The sequence below is a fragment of the Ischnura elegans genome, chromosome 1, assembly GCF_921293095.1.
Source record: "Ischnura elegans chromosome 1, ioIscEleg1.1, whole genome shotgun sequence".
Taxonomy (NCBI): domain Eukaryota; kingdom Metazoa; phylum Arthropoda; class Insecta; order Odonata; family Coenagrionidae; genus Ischnura; species Ischnura elegans.
This window is the reverse complement of record NC_060246.1, coordinates 12,212,970-12,233,089: the sequence shown is the minus strand read 5'-3', so window position 1 is coordinate 12,233,089 and position 20,120 is coordinate 12,212,970. Positions and strand designations below refer to the sequence as shown.

Sequence of the window (20,120 nt, the reverse complement as noted above, 5' to 3'; positions counted from 1 at the left end):
TAGATCTGTGACATTAGAAAGCATTTTTTTTTTATTCTGAAATGGGACCTTAATTCAGCCTCAATCCCGTTGCTTCGGTATTAAAAGCAAATTCAAAACAGCAGCACCAATAAATGTGATACTTGTTAGCTCCTACTAAAGGATTTATACCTATCAAAGAATATCCTACGGAAACATAGGACATCCCACATTATACCATGAATGAGAGTCGCCCTGACTGTCTCAGATTTTCATAACAACAACAACAACATTTCAGTAACAACAATGTTTTAAGTTGAAAAGACTATACATAGCTTTCCAACTCTTTCAGTTTTGAAAGAAATGGGAAAAATCTGGGACTTATTTTTTAAAAATTTGGAATTTTTCATAACCCCATACCTCCACAAATACTCGCCACTTTCAAATGAGTAGGATATACATAAAAATTACTTTTTCCCCTTGATAATCAAAGGAGTGTACATTTGGTGGTAAGATCTGCTACCAACATTATTCATAATAAATATTTTCCATCAGCATGAAAATACACAAACAGATTAGTACAGATACCAGAAGAATCTCTTTGGCTACGTGAAAAAAATTAATCCATGACACATATGCCCCACAAAAGCAAGCAGTATGTATTACATTTACAGTTAGAGGAATGCAATTAATAATAAATACAGAAAAAGATGTACATTTTCTGATTATAATATGCACAATAATGCACAGAAAAATAAGCTAGATAAAATAGAAACTGCTCTCAAATTGTTATAATGGCAAAATGAGAACAATGGTTCACAAAGAACTAAAGGGAAATAAAAACATATTCATTAATTCACAGAGGATTTGGTTTAAATGTACATGAGAATTCTTAGGCTGTTTAGTAACATGATTTTCAAAAAGCTACATTCATCATGTCACGTCTATACTTGATATTTATTTGTGTTCAGAGATTAAAGCTGAAGAAGGAAATTTCAATCCAATATATGTACAGAGAATGTAATATTTTTCAGGCACCATTTACAATTTCTAACATATTTATTAGACATTAATCTTTTAAAAAAATACATGGACTAGGAATATATCAACATACTTAAGAATAGATCACAAGGAAGAATCACAAACCGTAACATACAGCCATAGTTTCCCTTGGCTAGAGCAATTTTATCATTAATTAAAAAATAATATACAGTCTGTAATTAACACATTATAATGAGCTCTGCTTAGAAATAAAGTATTTTGAGGGCCTAAATATTATTCAATATCTGAGTAATGATATTGAAGCACTTCCTTCTGTGATAATGCTCTCCTGGATGGGAAGTGTACCTCTCCATTAAAAACCGATTGACACACGAGTGCCCACTAGAATTAAAAAAAACATAGCTATATGCAGTGGTGCCGACTCCATGGGGCCTCAGGGGGCCCGAGCCTCCTCAAAAATTCGTTATGGGTGTGAGGAAAAAATGTGTCAGGCTTGCTGATTTTCCCCGGAGTGTCCAGATATTGAGATTCGAGTTATCAGGATTCTGATGTTGATCATATGAATATTCTAATATGCTTAAAAAACTTAAAACTCACTACATACTTATAAAATTTCCCGGGGCAAGATCCCCGGTTTGGGCCCCCCGAATATTTTTTGTAAGTCGGCATCCCTGGCTATATGCTCTATGAAATAGAAACGCTAGGAGTCACTCATAGTTCATTTCCTGAATCATCAACAGTTCAATGAGGACCACAGATTATACTCCCTAGTTACAGTTAATGACAGGGGAATATAAAAATACATACCAAACTCATAACAAAAAATTCTATGCACACCTTAGCATTAACTAAGACAAATGTGTAATTAGTTTGCCATATCATTAACAAAAGAATAGTAATACCAACATAACCCACAGCTGGCATTGTGGTAAACGCCGCAATCCAACAGCGTTTGACTTACAAATAGAACACTTTATCTAGATATTACTATGTCAATTATCCAATCAAAACTTGAGCTGCAAAAAGGCATGAGAGTAGGGAAGTACAAAACAATGAAAATATCATGTAGCACTCTAGGGTTAAAATTATGACACAAAATACTATGATATTACAGCTGACCATACGATATAGTTGTGGATCAACGTAACAGAAATTATTTGCCCATCCATTATGCGCACAGTTTTTTCCACGTATTTATTTGTTAAAGTGAAAATTAGAGTGAACAACTTACAGGCAGACAGAATTAACAATTTGATATGAAAACCATAGTTTACAAGAAGCAAGAACATCTGCATAAATACCATGTATCACAAATTGAATCACTAAGCCACAATATTTTCTACCAATTAAGGTGCAAACTCTGTAATTTGATCACTTAGAACTTTGTTTTCAAAGTATGATGCTAAATGATGATTTTTCTTGCATTTAACTCCATGACAAAAAACAACTAATTGGTGCTGAAACATGACTGACTTCTAATCACATAAATACATCCATGACACTCCATATTTTGAGAACCAATAAAGCCATCACTAAATTATTCTCTCAAAACACTTCCCCTCAACCGATAGGTATAACAAAAATTGCACAGTATCCTTGGACCGACAGCAATTTAAATGCAACACATGCGTGCATTAAGGAGATCGTTATTTATCAGCAAAATAATTTAAAAATTTAAGACTAAAGAATTTCATTTTCAAATGATCAAAACAACTGTAAAGTTTATAATAAAATATAGGTAATCATGGTTTCTGTTGTTACCTTGAACTTTTCTTCAAAATCTGGGACATTTATTCTAAAAAAAGTACAGTAATATTAGAGCAGTCTCAACAAAAACAATTACAAATATCACCATTATCAAGGTTGTGTACATTTGTACTTATTTTGAATCGTCTATAAAGGATGTAAGAACATTTTTGCATTGAAATACCAGACCTTAAGTAAAATTAAAAAACTATAATATTACTGTGACCCAATATCAGTCATAACTGCTGGTCCTTCTTCAACGTTGCCCCGAAATTGAATAAGGTATAAATATACCCATACACAGGCAAATTTCCTTCCTTACAAGAAAATTGTAGAAAAAATATAACCAAGGAAAATTTACAAAGACATTTAGAGTTTTCTACGTATAATAGGTATGAAAAACAGCTTATCATGTTCCCTGCCATATGTTGTCTTACATGAATTCAAATGATACGTAATAAGACACTAAAAATGCAACACAAATGCTTTGAACATATGAATTAATAACTCTATTGTGGTCTGGCACGGAAGAAATTAAACAGGCCAAACATCGGTCGCTTACACCCAACGAATACAAACAATTGCATTTTTTTAAGCACTAGTTATCAATTATCTACATTCTACCTTCAGTCCTGTTGTGACCTAGTGGGTAGAGCACTTAGCTTCTCATCACATGATCCTGAGTTCACATCCTAGGTGAAGCCTTTAGAAACCTATTAAAAATAAAAACCCTCAACGTGGTCCAAAAAAAGGAACTGGCCTCCTAATTCTAAATGTGTGATATTCACATGCCTGTGGCTAAGTCTAGGCTGAGTTCCAACCTTACATATCCAAAATTTCTGAGCTAAATCATAGAGTGAGTGAGCAGCGAAAAGAGGTTAGCTCTTAATCTTTTCAATAAATCAACTATTAAGCTGTATGAAGTTTAACATTAGAGTATCAACTTGAAATACCGTATAAGCTTGTGTAAGAGGCGCACCCCTACTTTGAGGATCGAAGCTATAAAGAAAAAAAATTTTGCGACATTTTTTTTATCCTATCGTGCGGTGTTGCAGACGTATGCCTGGAATTTCGACAGTTATCGAAATGTCCTCTTTCAGTACTATTTGAAAGAGGAAATTTTGATAACTGCGGCGGCATAAGAGGGAGTAGAAAGAGTTCCGATCCTCTCTTTGCATATGCCATCGCTCTACGTTGCTTGTCCTACTAACGAACAATTTTGTTTAAAAGCTCTCGCAGGAGTCTTGCAATAGAATTGCAGCCGTGAAAAATTTTAAGGCAAAACACGACAGGCAAATGGCATGAGCTTTCCCAAAAGATTGAACAACAATCGGGGCAACCTCAGCGCCGTAGGATAATAACCACGTCGTAGATTTAAGGCCCCTTGCACACGCACCGATTTTGGACGGCCGGTAAAATATCGGCCGTCCACATTCCAATAGTGAACAATGGGAGAGCATTGGAGCTTGCACACGTACCGACCACACGCCGGCACCGGCAAAATGCCGGTTAGCTGCCGGCTATTGTCACTGTGGATCGCCGACGCCGGCTCAAAAACTTAGCAACGTATCGTTTGACCGGTAAAAATCCGGCGTGTGTGCAAGCATCGCTTCGCCGGTAAAATATCGGCCAATGTTTTACCGGCCGTCCAAAATCGGTGTGTGTGCAAGGGGCCTAACGGAACTACACTCGGCTCTCCATCAGCTAATGCCTCTGCCGTTTTTTTCCTTTCCGAGACTCCACAGGAAAATATCAAGTTACAGGGGAACAATGGAAACGTGTTTCATCCCTACCCCATTCCACCAACTGACCTTTTTCGGTCTACCAGGTTCAATTCCCCGAGCTTCTGGAGGTCAAATGCTATGTGAGTCACCTTCTGAGCTCGAAGATATCTCGATTTCTTTCAGCAATTGCATGACATGCACGAGGTTCTAAAAAGAATTAGACCTAACGCGACGTATATCTTACAGCATTTAAGTTTTTTGAGCTCTAATTGATTGACACAAAGATTTATAGCTAAAATAAGGCTACTAATATTCAACATAGTCCAAACAGCACAATTTCAGAAGAAACAAGCATAGCACAATCGCATTCAAACGAGACGAGACGGACTGGAAACTCAGGCAACGCAAACTGCGTATATCACATTGCTGCGCCTTCGCCCCTTCGCTTTAAAGGCAACGACGTCACATGCAAGATCGGACGTGTTCTTCCCTTGCTCCTTCGCTCGTAGCTTTAAATACGGAGGGGAGGGAGCCCTCTTCCCCTCGACCTCTCCTTCAGCGCTCTTCACTTAAAATCATTTCCGATTTCTTCTATCCACCATTCAGTCCAACAATGAGCACACTCGTTCGAATTTTTTCAACCGCAGGTTTTGACACCAATATTACTATATGCAGTATTAATGCCGCGGGATGCCCACTCGTGGCAATAAATTTAGCGCGCGCCCCGGAGCGAATCACCCCGCGCGATCTTTTCAATGTTAACTTCTGGGGTACCGACGTGACGGCACGATGCTTACAAGAAAAGCAAACGGGAGCATTTTAAAAATACGTCACTAAGGGAGAAACTCCCCTGCCTGCCGCTTGATTTTGACCTAGGGTTTCAGGTGACTGACTCACGCTGATAACCAAGGCCACTCAGTTCCCCTTGAACTTGCAACCGGTGAAGGGGAGGGGGGGAAGATAAGAAGTTTGTGTAAGAGGCGCACCCCCATTTTCGGCTGCAATATCTGGGAAAAAAGGTGCGACTCTTACACGTGCTTATACGGTATGTACACAGTCATTCAACGAAGGTACATTACAAATTACTATTACCTATCATTCAGGGGCTAATAATACCTTTAATTTCAGAGGAGGTATTTCTTTAAGACTATTCTGCAATAACTAAAGGAGTTGAAAAAAATCAGGTTTATAAACAGCATCCCTAAATACGACATCAGCTCATATTATAGAAAGACAAAATTTCTTACTGTTTAACAGAGAAGGACCAATTTTGTCATAAATTTCACCCACAAATTTTCAATAATGAAAACCACCAAATAATTACTTAAACCTCTTTAAATTTTCCTGCAAAATCAAACCAAGAGTACTACCATACAAAACAGCAGCCCATTCCCAACCACAAATCTACACTATGAGGCAATTCCTTTGCTGTACAGGCATCACAGTCGGGAATGCTGTGCCCATTAAAATCAGAAATACTTGAGGTGGTGGGCCAAAATAGAGGCAAGTGAAGAGAGATTTGGGCTACTGTTGCCACGTCCCATCTACCAATGGAAGATTTAACTTAAACAGCTAAAATTATGGGAGACTGTGATCTTTACCTTTCACTCTATGACTTACTTAACCAAGAGTGTACTGCATGGAAGAGATTACTTCTGATTCTGGAAATTATTGAATCTGGAGAGTTGAATGAGAGTGTGTGTTTATTTTATTGAGTAAGTTGTTGAGACTAAAGTATCCTAGTTCTTCTGAAAGTTCTAATAAAACCATTACTCATTCGTACCTTCTCATAAAATTAATTGTGTCTAACCGGCTCAGACTTTGATCAATTTCTGAATTGGTGAATCAAGACTGCAGTTTCTAACACAAGCAACATAATATAAATAAGGGAAAAAATGCAATTATAACAGTGCATATCTTAATTTCTAATAAGAGGTGTATTCTCTTACATAACAGCATCTGATGTCCTAATACCCCAACTATTAGTAGGGTTTAAATATAACATTGTATATAGACTTGATTATTAAAACTCAAAATAATTTATCACAGTATCACCACTTTCACCCACTATCAAAGCCTATAGTATGCCTTCATTTTTTTTAAAGTTACAGCCATCAGTTTTTGGCTGACCAGAATGAAATTTTCTTGCCTCGGTCAACTTTCATTCATTGGATTCCTTGATGTATAATGTACCATCCCTTTATACATTTTTCATTCCGCAGAGAGACTGCCATGAACATTAAGTCATACCTCCTCAAATGCCTTTAATTTATTCTTCATAATTAACATTAAACTCCCTTCACATAAATCCTCTCTCATGGGACTATGCAGTTATTGGATTGCAGTAAAACGTAATTAATTTAAATTCAAGAACAAAAAGAACAGAACAAGGCACCTTCAGCACGCTTTGTTACTAGATTTGAACATTATACTTCACAACTGATCAGCCAATGTCAGCTTCAAGATTTTTCATGTTCAAGCAAATTATCCATTCAATGACCATGCACTCATCCAAGTTTCCAAGTGGAAAAATAAAGCAGATGAAATATCATGGAAGTACAAGAAATAAATATTTAACATTCAAATTCAATGAAAATTGAAGGTTTGTGAAATAATAAATGGTCGGCAGTTGAGGATATGGAGAGCTTCAGCCCATCAAAAACAGATGAGCCACTGGAAAAGAAACCCCACTATAATATTTAACAGCTTACAAGGAATGATGATACAAATAATACCAAACAAAATATACCTTTGCATTAAAATAAATGTGTTAAAAGTTAATGGTGAGAATTGTAGCACAAAAGCATAATGCCAACAAGGTTAATAAAGGATTGGGAGTTAAGTCAATGTGAAGCACAATTTAAGGAATAAAGTTTCAATCAAAATAATTCCAAGTATTAAAATCTTGTCTTTAACTGAACACTTAAAAAAGATATAACGAGAGGAATACCAATGTAAGCCTGATTATGCACACACAAACACACACACATACCTTATGCCTTGAAATGACTATCCACAATCACTAAATTAGACTAAAAGAAAGATGATGTTTAAAAGGATGCCAGTGCAGCAAGAGCAAAGTGAGAGAGACGTGCTTCCTCTGCCTCTATAAAAGAAAAAACAAAAACTTCCAGAGCATGCGGCATGTAATTCCCATGCATTTAGTGAAGGGACATAGAGGAAAACTCATGTAACCCATTCCCACAAGTAACCAGTACTTAATGTCATTAAACCCAAGAGATGTGAGTCAGAAAAAAACATCCCCCGACAAGAACCATTAAAAAAAAAAATCTTCATATTCCAATCATAGGCCACTCATTAAATCCATTAGAAACATTGCTCAGTTGTTAGAACATAGTTTGAATGAGAATGACTGAAGCCATGGGTGTGGCCCTCCAATCAGCATCAAGTAATCAATCCTTCAAATGGACATCCAAATGGAGTCCAACCAAGGTGCATACCCTAGCTTTAATGCTTGCCCGCCAGCACGCAGCCCCTCCTCTCCCAACAGCGTCACTTGCTCTTCTTCTCGGCTCGGGTCAGCCATCTGTGAGTACGGGTAGCCAAGGTCAGCCTGGCAACACAACACTCTTGTTACTGATGGAGGGGATATGTGTGGGGGCGTGAGGATGGGAAGGACGTAACAGAACGAGAGGGGGGAAGGACGGTGCACAAACTGAAGCAACACAAACACAACACTACTAAAACCGTAACTAGTTAACTACAGCACCTGGTATGGAATGAAAGGAAAAAATATGCACAAATATCATGACACCGTCTACCTTTAAGTCCAAATGCATGAAGTAATCTTCTCACCATTTGCTAATAACATTATGATCCCTCATTCAATGAAAATTATTGAAATCGCAAAATTAACAAAATGGCAAAGTAAAGAGCTGGTAGCAAAAAAACAGCTTATGGACTCAATTCTTCCTTTGAGAGAGAGTAATTTAAGAACAATTAAGTAGAGATGGTGCAGGAGAGGCATCTAAACTGTCTTCCTTGACGTTGAGATAAGTTTTTCTAACACCACTTTCAAATATAATATAAGACATAGCTTGTTTTATCTCTGAGGAACAGTAGTTACTTCGAGCAATTATACTTATATTTCCCTAGTTAATTGTAATGGTGTAACTAAGAATGGCTATGTGAAAACTGATATTTTGCCGCGCATCTGAAATGCTTTTATATGATAAGAGAGGAAAAAACAAGGCAATCATGGAACCCTTGATCCATTATATTCCATCAAATTATGAAAGTAAGAGACTCGGCACAAACACGGCACATAGCACAAGCATTGTAGGGAACTACACGCATGGGCTGAAAGGAGAGCTGCGTTAGCGAAAAGTGGTGAAAAGCGTCCTCTCCTGCTTCCTATTAACAAATAATTAAATGTACAGCTCCATGAAATTTAATGTTAAAGCAAATGGCAGTGAAAAATAAACAGGTTAAACTACCACCAAAGCAATCATCACTGAAATAAAATAATTAAAATGCAAATCACATTCCCCGAAATCTACTCCTCATGCACAATGTTTAAAATACAAAACATAATGATTGAGTTCCTGAAACATTTGCAAACATTCTCGTGATGTGTAGGAAAAACTGAAAATGGCATGTAGGTGCAATGCAGTAATTAATAAGGTAACCAATGCTTCTTCTGCCAGGATCTACATATAAGCTAGGTAGTCTGAACTTAAAGAGTGCTGTGTTGAATGTGAGCTAAAGAAGCTCAGTAAAATTTAAAAACAGGTAAAATACAAGTTTGTCAAATGACAACATACACCCAGATATGAAATGCTGAACTATAACTATACCCTAAAATGCTACATAGTCAAACCACTCTGAATTCAATTAGTTTGCAAAGCATAGTTGTGCTGTCCTCACCAGATGACGCAAACACATCCAACATCATTGAATTACAGACAACAATTTTTCTACATTAAAAATTGAATATTAATGCATTATAAAAGGTTAAGTAATTAAAAACCAGTGACAAGACTAATGATTCTAACTTTTTTTACTTTAAGAATGCAGAACAAAGAAAATGCTAAAAGGGAAGAAAATTTAACTTGAATTACGTTAAGAGTACAAAGCAGAATGATGTAAAAACAGCATGCCTTCAAATTTTTACTTTGATTTCTTGTTCAGAAATTAAATTACAAGTCAAAATTTGCCAGTTAGGGCATCCACTCATTTAAATCCTTCACTAGAAGACAGCCCAACAAATTTCCTCATTAATCCTTCAGCACTTTGAAGTCCAAATCCAACTATGATTCTGGAAGCATATTTTTCCTCTAAAGACAACACTTTTGCAACAGTTTTTAGGGTTACAACTCCCCGGTTTCCTAAAGTTTAGACTTCTGCGCTCTTGCCTATATCTCTGATCCTATCTAATTTATGATTTATCTCATAAAAATCGGTTTGTTCCAAAGAATTTGAAAGCTAAAGCTGACTTTCAGGATCAACAAGAGGACTACGACACAGTTTTAAGCATTAAAGGTCTCCTATAGGAAATTCCATGAGTACTAGATTCCTTTGACTTGTGCTAGTTTAATTATTGCATGATTTAAGCTCAATTTTACATTTGATGAGTTAAAAAACTAACTTTGAAAGCACTTAATTAAGTGCTTTTGAAGTATTCTAACTAGAAATAATGTACCTCTTGTATGAACAGAAGATCATGAAAGTACGGCAATCATTACACCAATTTCATGAATTGGCAATATTTTTATAATAACTCATACTAAAGCTTCAATTATATGTCATAATGGAGAAAATTAACAAAAAATGTAATAAATAGAGATGAATGATTCATTTAAACTAATTATGTATCCTAGAAATATGTATGTATTTACTTTGCCATCTCTTTCAGGCTTGCTCAACACCCATTACGACCATACCATTGAAAACCAACATTGTTGTATCCAGTCAACTGATAATCAAGGATCCACTATATTCAGATCAATTTGGGCTGATAAGAGGTACACATAACATGAATCTTAAACACAGAAATGAGAGCACCTCTAACAAGTGATTGAATAAGAGTTACCGAGCATATACACATAGAACGAATCTCAAGAAAATAATTTCTAGCGCATTATCCATTAGAAAAGTATGTAGCTGAAGGCAGAAGCCATCATTGACTAAAATGAGCATTTCAGAAAAACTGACTGTGTTGGAATTGTAAGTCCATACTGTGGGTGCCAGGCATTGGTTGCAATTAGTAACTGTTTAATTGGAAGAAATATTCTTCAGATTCTAAGAATAGTCGCTATCTTAAAAGGAATAAAAAGAACAAGTATGAAATAAGATTTTAACAGTAAGAGCATTAAAAAATCAATATTTGCATAGTTTAGTACCTGATGTCAAGTTAAAAAAGTATTTGTTTCAGTGTATTTTGTGTCAACAGCCACTTTGTTTTTGCTAGATTGGTATTTTTGAGTGAGATACATACTTGTTACTTCAAAACATAAGAATTTTCCCATGTTTATTTGAAGAAGAAGGAAACCAACACCAAAATTAATAATCTACAACAGTGAAAAATGACACATCCTGAGAGAAACTTTTTTCCATGCTCTAAAATACTGAACCATAGATGCTACTGTGAGTCGTGGGGCACTAAAACAAAACCCACTCACTTATGACTAAAAGAATAGTGGCACAGTTATTTCAACAGGCACTAACATGGTACACACATATTTACACATCCATTGAACACACATAAGCAAACATGGCATTTCACAACAATCACCCATCAATAAATGATAACATAACCGAGTAACTTCATAATCATGCCAAACTAAGTATAAAGATTTATACAAACAATACTCCAATTTGTAACTAAGTGTTTAGACGAGAGCTATACAAACATGGTCATTCAAAGGATAAACGTACAAATATCAATGATTATCTTAATGGCCACTGGATTCTATTCTCTTCTACATGTTTAATTTTATTTTGACATCTATATAATTCTTGTATAATTTTCTTAGATTTATAAATTTTACAATATACAGGATGCAATGAACCACAGTTTATACATATTGCAAGAACTACTTCAACACAACCGTGAAAATAATTCTTCAACTAAAATTAACATTGTAATATGTAAATAATGCTTTAACTTAACATACAAATTAAAACTAGAAACTGCTGATTATACTACTATTTAATAGCCACATCAAAATTTCTACGAGAGATTACTTTCCCTTCTCATGCCAAATAATATTGAGAATAACTTAGGTAGAAGGAAGGAAGTTGTTCAGTCAGAGTGTAGTGTTGTTTCCAGGCTGTTGATTAATTAAAATTACCTGGATCTAAAAGAGAACTTTGTATTGAAACAGCATTACATACACACAACTGAATGAGTGACCATGGATACACCAGATCTGAATTACGTGAGGATCAGAACTCATGTTTTAAAAGGAGCACAGTGTAAAATTTAACTTAAGATAATCTAAATTTTTATAGATATTTTAAAATAAATGATATAGTTTTGTATTAACAGGAAAATCACACAAATGCAATATCAAACATTTCTATATTTACCTGTGGCTCAAGTTTCTGTTCTCATTTCAATAGGTGAGATCAACAAAGAAAACAGAAGACTGATCAAATCTTGGTCAATTGAAAGTGAGATTCAAGAGGATAAACACTGATTTCCACATCACAACTCTGCAGCTAAATGAAATAATGAGCGAGGGAACTCATCATATGAACCACAAAAATTCCTGAAAATTATGAAAAAAGCCAACCAGCAAAGTTAACACATTCAATGCGGTCAAAATCAGCCGTTATAAAATAAGAAATACAAATAGAGGGAGGTTTCTGCACCATGACTTCCGTTCAAATACAGCTTTTTACAAACGGCTCACACGGTTCGAAAGAGGGGAGATTGCTGAAGGCATGATCGGAAGACTCGGAAGTGGATATTAGTCACACAAGGAGAAAGGGCTCCCGGCCCGACCACGTCAATTGACGTGCTCTGTATCTCAGCTTAGACGGGAGAACGTCAACTGACGTGCACTGCACTGAATGTGTTAATCAGAGGTCAGCATTCACCATGTGGATCCTGAAACTATTTCATAGTCGCGATTGCCAACCCACAATCCAAAGTAATGGCTTCCATAATTTTCCATTTGAAAAAGAAACCAAGCGACACACATGACAGAGAAAAGTGAATATTTAACAACATTTTCATCGAAGAAGGGGACATCATACACATATAATACTCAACCAATGAGTGAATAATTGGATGGCTTGGATAATTGGACGGCCAACCTTCTACTTAACACTTCAGGAAGACTCTAGAGCAACAACGCAAATGCACTTTGGCAGCTTGCAGTTACAAAATGCAAGTGGTGTCTCTCTAACAATTCCCAAGATTTGAATAACGTAAAAAAATGTGAGCATTTTGAGTTTTCATTTTTTAAATATTTTTCAGGATAAGAGGATTTGAATGTCCCATCTCTATTTTTTATAATGCACCAAAAAAAGAGATAACCAGTGAATTCACGAAAAACAGGAAAAGTGGGAGCCAAACGGGAAGTAACTACATATATACGTCATTAGAAAGCGATAAGCTTCAAGCCCAGCAGCAAGTTAACCAGGCAAGAGGGAGAAAACCTCTTCAAACTACTCAGTCTAAATAATTTTTTTTTTAATTTATCCAATGAATTAAAATATGCTTCTAATCAAGTTAATTCCAATGCAGAAATAACAATTTCTTAATGAATTATGAACTCTGCTCATATGTCATTTTATTAAAAGTTATTTATTAACTTATTCATGGCAAGAAGTCCAAAACCTAGAGGATTTATTATTTATCAAAAGCCGAAAAAAGGAATGAAGATTAAAATTGATGATAACTAAAATTGAAATCAGAATAATAATCGAATACTGACTACCTTGATTTCTGACTATTGACATTGATTCAAATGTAACACTAAACAATTGTTTTAGAATTTTTGATTATTTATTACTTCATCCTTACTCTTACCATAATATGTACTATCAATTACCAAGCACTCACCACAATGTTCTAATTTTATTATTTTTTTAATTTCTTAACTATTGACAAAATAGAGAACCTGGCTGCTTTAGGGTATAGTTCATTATTTGATAGTTGCATCAGTGCTTCGCTTCAATCTTACATATAAATTATTTCAAAATGGCAATTAACTTATTTTTAAATAATTTGCAAGATACAAATGCACAGTGGCTCATCATTTAAATGATGACTAAAGTATTCCAGAAGACAAGTACAAGAGCTCTTAAAGCTCACTATTCCATGTTCTATCCCATGGTATCTCCCTCATTATGAAGATTTCCATGAAATGTATTTCAAAAATTGTGAAATTTCATTTTCTACGGAAAAAACAAATGAGCTACATCAGGTTCCAATAGTCATATTCAACGCTTCAATCTGAAATAATATTAAAATCAGTAGCTTTCATGTGTAAGCTTACCTCTCAGACCTAGGAACAACATAAATATCTACTCTAAAATAGGCACAGTAAAATCTCCATAAAAGAAATTCAACAGGACCAGGAAAATGGCTAGTTTGTAGTAAGGGGGTTCGGTATAAGGAGGTACATTGCAATGGTCCAGGCTGATAAAAATCATTCCCATACATTGGTGAAGTGAGCCTCAAATATAGCAGCCCCAGTGGACTCCTATCAGGACTATTTTTGAATGAGCGAGTAACTCTGACCACAGAGAAAAATAAATCGTGAGCATAACAGACTCACTCACTGATAGCAACAAATCTACAATTACTTCCCAGAGATTGAGAGCTGAAATATTCCACAGAGGTGTGGAGCTAAAAATGATTAGGAGGATAATCATTAAAACCTGGACATACCGCTCCCTTTCCCCTAAAAGAACTCAAAATGGCATAAATTCTGGCTTTCCTGTGCACACCTCCAGTCAAAGTTTGGTGCATTTTTTATTTTTGCTAAACCCTAGAATCCAGAGAAAAATTCTTCGAACCTGAGCTTCGATGGGCCACCCAAAATACCCAATGGGTGTAGGCAACTTGTGATACAAAATTACAGAATATTTTTTTTAATCACTACCGATACACCATAGATTAGGAATGCCGCTTAAATTTACCTGACGAGATATACTTTCTATGAAATTATCAAATACCCCAATATCCCCCTCCTTTTGCTCAAAAATATTGAATTCGATCATTCTGGCATTTCTGTGCACATATTGAAAGTATGCTTGTAATCGAGCATTCTTTTCCAGTACAGCATTTTCAGGTGGCAGAATTTCTCCACCAACCACACAGGCATCTTTGGATTATGCAGCCTTGGTCCCTAAACTATGAACTTAGTGGGATACAGAAGTAATAAATGCCAGATAACACATTGAGGACACTCTTAGATTCAATTTCATTGATAAGCTGAAACATTATTAATTAGTGGGCATTGAAGCCCATGCTGCCATTCCTGTTCCTAACAAGCTGCACAGCATTTGACAATGCCCAATCAGATGAAAGAAAACAAAGCTAAATATCACAATGAAGAGGCAATCTTAGGATAATGCAGAAATTTTAAGGGAACTGCAAATACATACATGGAGAAATAAAGTCTTTGAGTGAAAAATATCCCTATAAAGAGATCATTTTCTTTACTAAAGCCCACATTTGACTTAAATGTCATAGGGAGGTTATTCAATGATAGAAATTCGTTATGGCAGGTTTTTCTCCATGTAAAATGCATGGAAAGGGGATAGGACGGATGGGACTTATACTTCGATATAAGAAGATTTTACTATGTGGTTTGTTATGAAGGGGTTTTACTGCTATGAGATTATTCATATTAAATAATATACCTGACCATTTGTACCAATGTAGTACATGGTATTTGAAGAGCTCTATGAATATCACCATGGAAATGGTTCTTGATGACTTGATTACGACATGATACAAAAAACTAAAGTAGACATTATATTAAATACAATGAAAACCTAACAAAACAGATTATGAATCACAAAATATCAAATCAACTCATATTTTAACACCTAAGGCAGAAAATAGATTGATGAAATATTTAAACTAGAGCCATGATAGACAAAAGATTAAAAATAATAGCTTTTCAGGCAATACAATTAATATCTTTTACCAATGAATTAACAAAACAAAACAAGATCACCTGGCACTGAAAACATATTACATACATCAACGTACACACATAGAATCTATATAATTAGGGATTGAATATATTTAAACAAACTATACGAATCATAATGATAAATCTTGAGCATTAAATTGAGCATCAAAAATACACTCTACGACCATTACCATTAAGCAACAATACCACACATCAGTTTAACCGCACAAGTCAAATCCTCAACGTTGAATATGAAATTGCATTTAAAAACACAGCGGTGAAAATAAAAAACAAACAATCATACAATACACACATCAATATGAAATAATCTAAGCAAAAATCAGGAAGGTTCTGACATTTTTCCACACATTAAATTACTCAAATTACACCTATAATCCTTAACATACATCATGATACCAAGATAAAAAGAATTATTATTAAAATCAACAGTACTTATTAAAGCAGTGCCATCAAATGTTCAACTTCAGTAATTTTCAACAATGCAAAGGAGATGATGGGTTGAAATTAGAAGCGGGCAGGAAGGGCACTTGTGGCTTCATAAAAGTAAAATTTCATTCAGGCAACATTTCGATTTATCAGGAAAGAAAATACTATTAATACGTGGTAATTGTTCTTAGCTGTAAGCTCAAGCTCCCATTGTTCAGAATTGAAGTAAAAATGAAATTATATCAGTAAAGCCTCTGTCCTCGTAGTTTTGAAGCCAAAGCCTTTGCAAACTAGCTAGTCATACCTTGTTCACACAAATTAACGAACATCTTATGCATACATCAAAATAATGATATATTTTAATAAGGTTCAAATGTGAATGTGTTTTTGTATCACATGGTAACAGAATACACTTAATGAAAAACGAAATTAATTTCAGTCATGGCATTCATGATAGCACGTAAAATATTATGAATTTAAAATGTTTTATTTGATGTAAATCGCATAATTAACACATTATTGATTATTTAACACCCCATATAGAAAATTTTAGCTGTAAACAAGTACATGATGAAGATTTAGTGAGTTGGCGTTAAGAATGAACTTGCGAGACCATTTTCCCAACTGATGCTCGGTAGTAGTTTTGATGAACGAATTGCAGACTTCAAAGAAAGTAGGAAAAATAATCAATGCAAAACTAAATGTTCGAGATCCTTACAAACACTCCATGAATTATGGAAGCCTTATTTTCATTAGTAGGTCCACGAAAGTAGTAGCAAGTTTAAAATTAAATTTCATCATGATAATTGCAAGGAAGAGTATGCATAATATCTTCTGGCAAATCGTGATATACGTATAAAAATTTAAACAAAAATTTATGATATAAAAGAGCGGAAGGAAGCCAACAAAAGTAATCAAATGTGCTGGATTACCAAAAACAATTAATTCTAAATAATATACACACGAATTTAGTGAATGCTCCTGAAATGAATATTTGAACATTATTTTAAGTAGAAAAAATATTTAAATGCTTGACATTTCACCTCATTGACGGAGCAAATGGCCACAACTATAATCTGTCATAACACTGAACGACCTCAGTTGTCTCCCTAGCAATCACAGATTCTCTAACTCACACAAAAATAAGCAGTAATTCATTTCCAGACCCATTAAAAAACCCTAACAGCTTTCATATGCTATTATCTTTCATGACAAAATTGACCAGATACACCCCCAATTAGCTCTCCGAGTAGATTGCATGAAAAGAAATAGGGTAGTTTCCTTCATCAAAGAAAACGAAATGCATTGATTACTATTAGTTACCCACCATTAGTGTTTTCATAATATATAAATTATTTGGTTTTAGAAATCCCAGTTAAGAGGAATGGCAATGGTCAATTTTAACCTCATTTGAAAAAGGCCAGATTGGCGCCCATGCAATGCCACTCCACGTGACATCAGAGGGACCTAGTTTCTATAAGAGTAGATAGGAGTTTTACATCGTCTGAGATTATCAATGCATGCATGAGGCACAGGGAAACATCTCTTAATCACCTATTAAAACTGCCTATGGTCGGAAAGTTCGCTTAGTTTGATAGGGTATTAATAATCCTTATTTAAGCCAAGCGCTACCTGCTAGCAGGGTACTCTGCGACCTGCTAGCATCCTGCGTCGTATCAGCGCTCAAGCTTCACCTCAAGGCCACCTCACAGGGCGGCAGCAAGAACCAGAACGACGTCACACCGAGTTTTCCCAGCATTCATACTTAGCCGTCGCGTTTTCGCGCGCTTGAAATGTTTCACTTTTTGTATAGTCGCAAGAAATAGATATAGTCATTAAAAAATGTAAGAGCGTGAAATGCGTACTCTAGCAGTAATAATCTTTCGATTTAGGTAATAAAAAATTAATAGGAAACCACCCTATTGCTACTTGAAACAATGCTATTCAATTCACGGAGTTCCAGAAGTCTAATGATATGGGTCTTCCTTTGTCCCTGAGACGTAATTTTCAAACATTTCTTACTATATATATTTTGGTGATTCTCTTACGAACTATAATGGAAAGACGTTGAAGAAGCTTCACAAATTCTTAGATGTCATTTATACATTGTTTTAATTCCATTTTTTAGGCATTTTGCCACTATTATGAATAAATAAAAGCCTTTAAGGCATAGGCTTCACCTAATGCTATATGTAGGTAGATATGCATTTATTCCATCAATGCAATCGTACTTATAAAAATGACCATCGAGTCATTATAAGTCAAAGGTTTTGAATGCATTGTAATGCAATGAAAAATACAACAAATTAATGACAATATAATTATAAAAGTAAAAAATCAGGGATTTTCCATTCAGAAACAAATGAAACAAGAAGTCAAATCACAGAATTCTGATTGAGGCGAAGAACACATGGGGCACAGCAAATGCAGTGCATCACAGAATGATATAGCGCATTATTACCGAACCAGAAAGCATTCAACTGGGACAGGGACACAAAAAGCACTGTGAATAACAAGAGTAATAGGACAGCAGGTGTACTTGAAAGAGTACACCATCTCGAAACAGGAGTAGGTAGAGTGGGTAAAAATTTTCATTGTCGAAGAAAGGAGTTTTTTTACACCCTTACAGCTTAAAATCTAAACAAAAATGCAAAGCATATTTCAAATTCAATTCCATACTAACTAAAATGTAAATACTTAACCGATACAAAAATATGACTAGCAAAAACAATGCTTAGAAGTTATGGTTTAACCTTACACAAAAAATTGCACATAGAAAAGCTGTGTGCCACAATGGTGATAGCCAACTGCAGCAAGAACAAATCCAGATGTACATACCTCATCAAAAAACACTTGGGTCTTCCTCAGTATATGCTTCAACTCTGTTAGTTCCAAGAAATTCCTTTTCAGTGCCTCCGCATTATGATTCACCTCCCGTAATTCATTCTCCAGCTTTTCAAATGTAGCCTAGAACAAGGACCATATATGAGAGACAATGGAGTTACAAATAAATATACTATCTAGTACCATATATGATACTAATGGTTAAACAATACTTCTTCATTGAGGATGCCATACACTAGCCAGTAATTTAAAACAAAAACAAATTTTAATAGGAGTACATTCCCCAACAATCCAGTTGAATTCAGCAAACACGAAGCAATTCAGAACATAATACTAATGGTAATGAAATAATTTTCACTGATGAAAATGTGTGACCATGGCAATTTGTTTTGTGTGTGCTTTCATCCCCAACATCAAAGTCCAATTGGTTCATGAAAAATTCCTATTTTCATCCACAATTCCTTGCATAACTGCCACCATTCACACAAGCCCAAAATTTGGAATTGGTGAACATCTCATGGAATAGTAAACCCTGCGATTGTCTATTTCTCCTGTCTTTTGCTCGTGGCATTTCATCCGTCTCCCATCCTGTTCCATTACGGACACAGTAATAAGCTGAGTGAATAGTGATGTCATTTCTCCCTAATTAGTGGTCATTATTAATAAACTAATACTATGAACTTGCAACTGTAAAAGATGTAACTACTGAATTCATGAAATTCATGATAACTTTTTGGTAATTTCTTTATTTCCCTGTGAACTTTATTTGAATCGTAGTCAAACCTGTGTAAAATTATCTGGCCTCAGATGATAATTTCTGCCATTGCTTGTTAGCAATCAATTGAATTCATCAGTGTACACCGGGTACAAACCTTCAAAAGTGGCGGTCCGAAAGAATGGCTGAAGGCAAATGCAACGCCACTTCAAAGAAAATGAATACAAAAATTCCAGCTCACTATCATAAATGTTAATAATTATATCACTGGAAAAGAATTTACAATTCATCAAGCTGCATTTAAGTCTGTAAAGACAGCTTGTCACTCGTATTGTCATCAATCAAAGTGAGCTAAGTCTAGTTAAACTGAAAGCCAAAGCCATCCGAAAAATCGGTTCAAGTACAGTGGAACTTCGTTAAAGCTAGTACGGGCTATTGCAAGACCCCACTAATACGAGAGATAGCCAAAGCACTGTCAATGAACCCTATGACTAACATGTAAAAAAATTTGTTTTTTTTATGAGGCCTTCTTGGAGTTGGCACTTGCCATAGCGAGAGTTACCA

The 20,120-nt window shown here is 35.3% G+C and overlaps 1 protein-coding gene across 3 annotated transcripts in view; it reads right to left on the bottom strand.

Annotated features, from left to right (window-relative positions):
- LOC124155741 (V-type proton ATPase 116 kDa subunit a1) overlaps window positions 1-20,120 on the bottom strand; it is a 51,639-nt gene that overhangs the window by 27,754 nt on the left and 3,765 nt on the right. The window contains exons 3-4 of one of the 3 annotated variants that reach the window (XM_046529812.1): window positions 18,836-18,964; window positions 7,892-8,004 (exon numbers count right to left, since the gene is read on the bottom strand). In XM_046529812.1, the coding sequence (XP_046385768.1) occupies window positions 7,892-8,004; window positions 18,836-18,964 (242 nt within the window). The remainder of the gene's footprint in view (window positions 1-7,891; window positions 8,005-18,835; window positions 18,965-20,120) is intronic. The other 2 variants (XM_046529832.1, XM_046529822.1) reach the window with 2 other exon arrangements.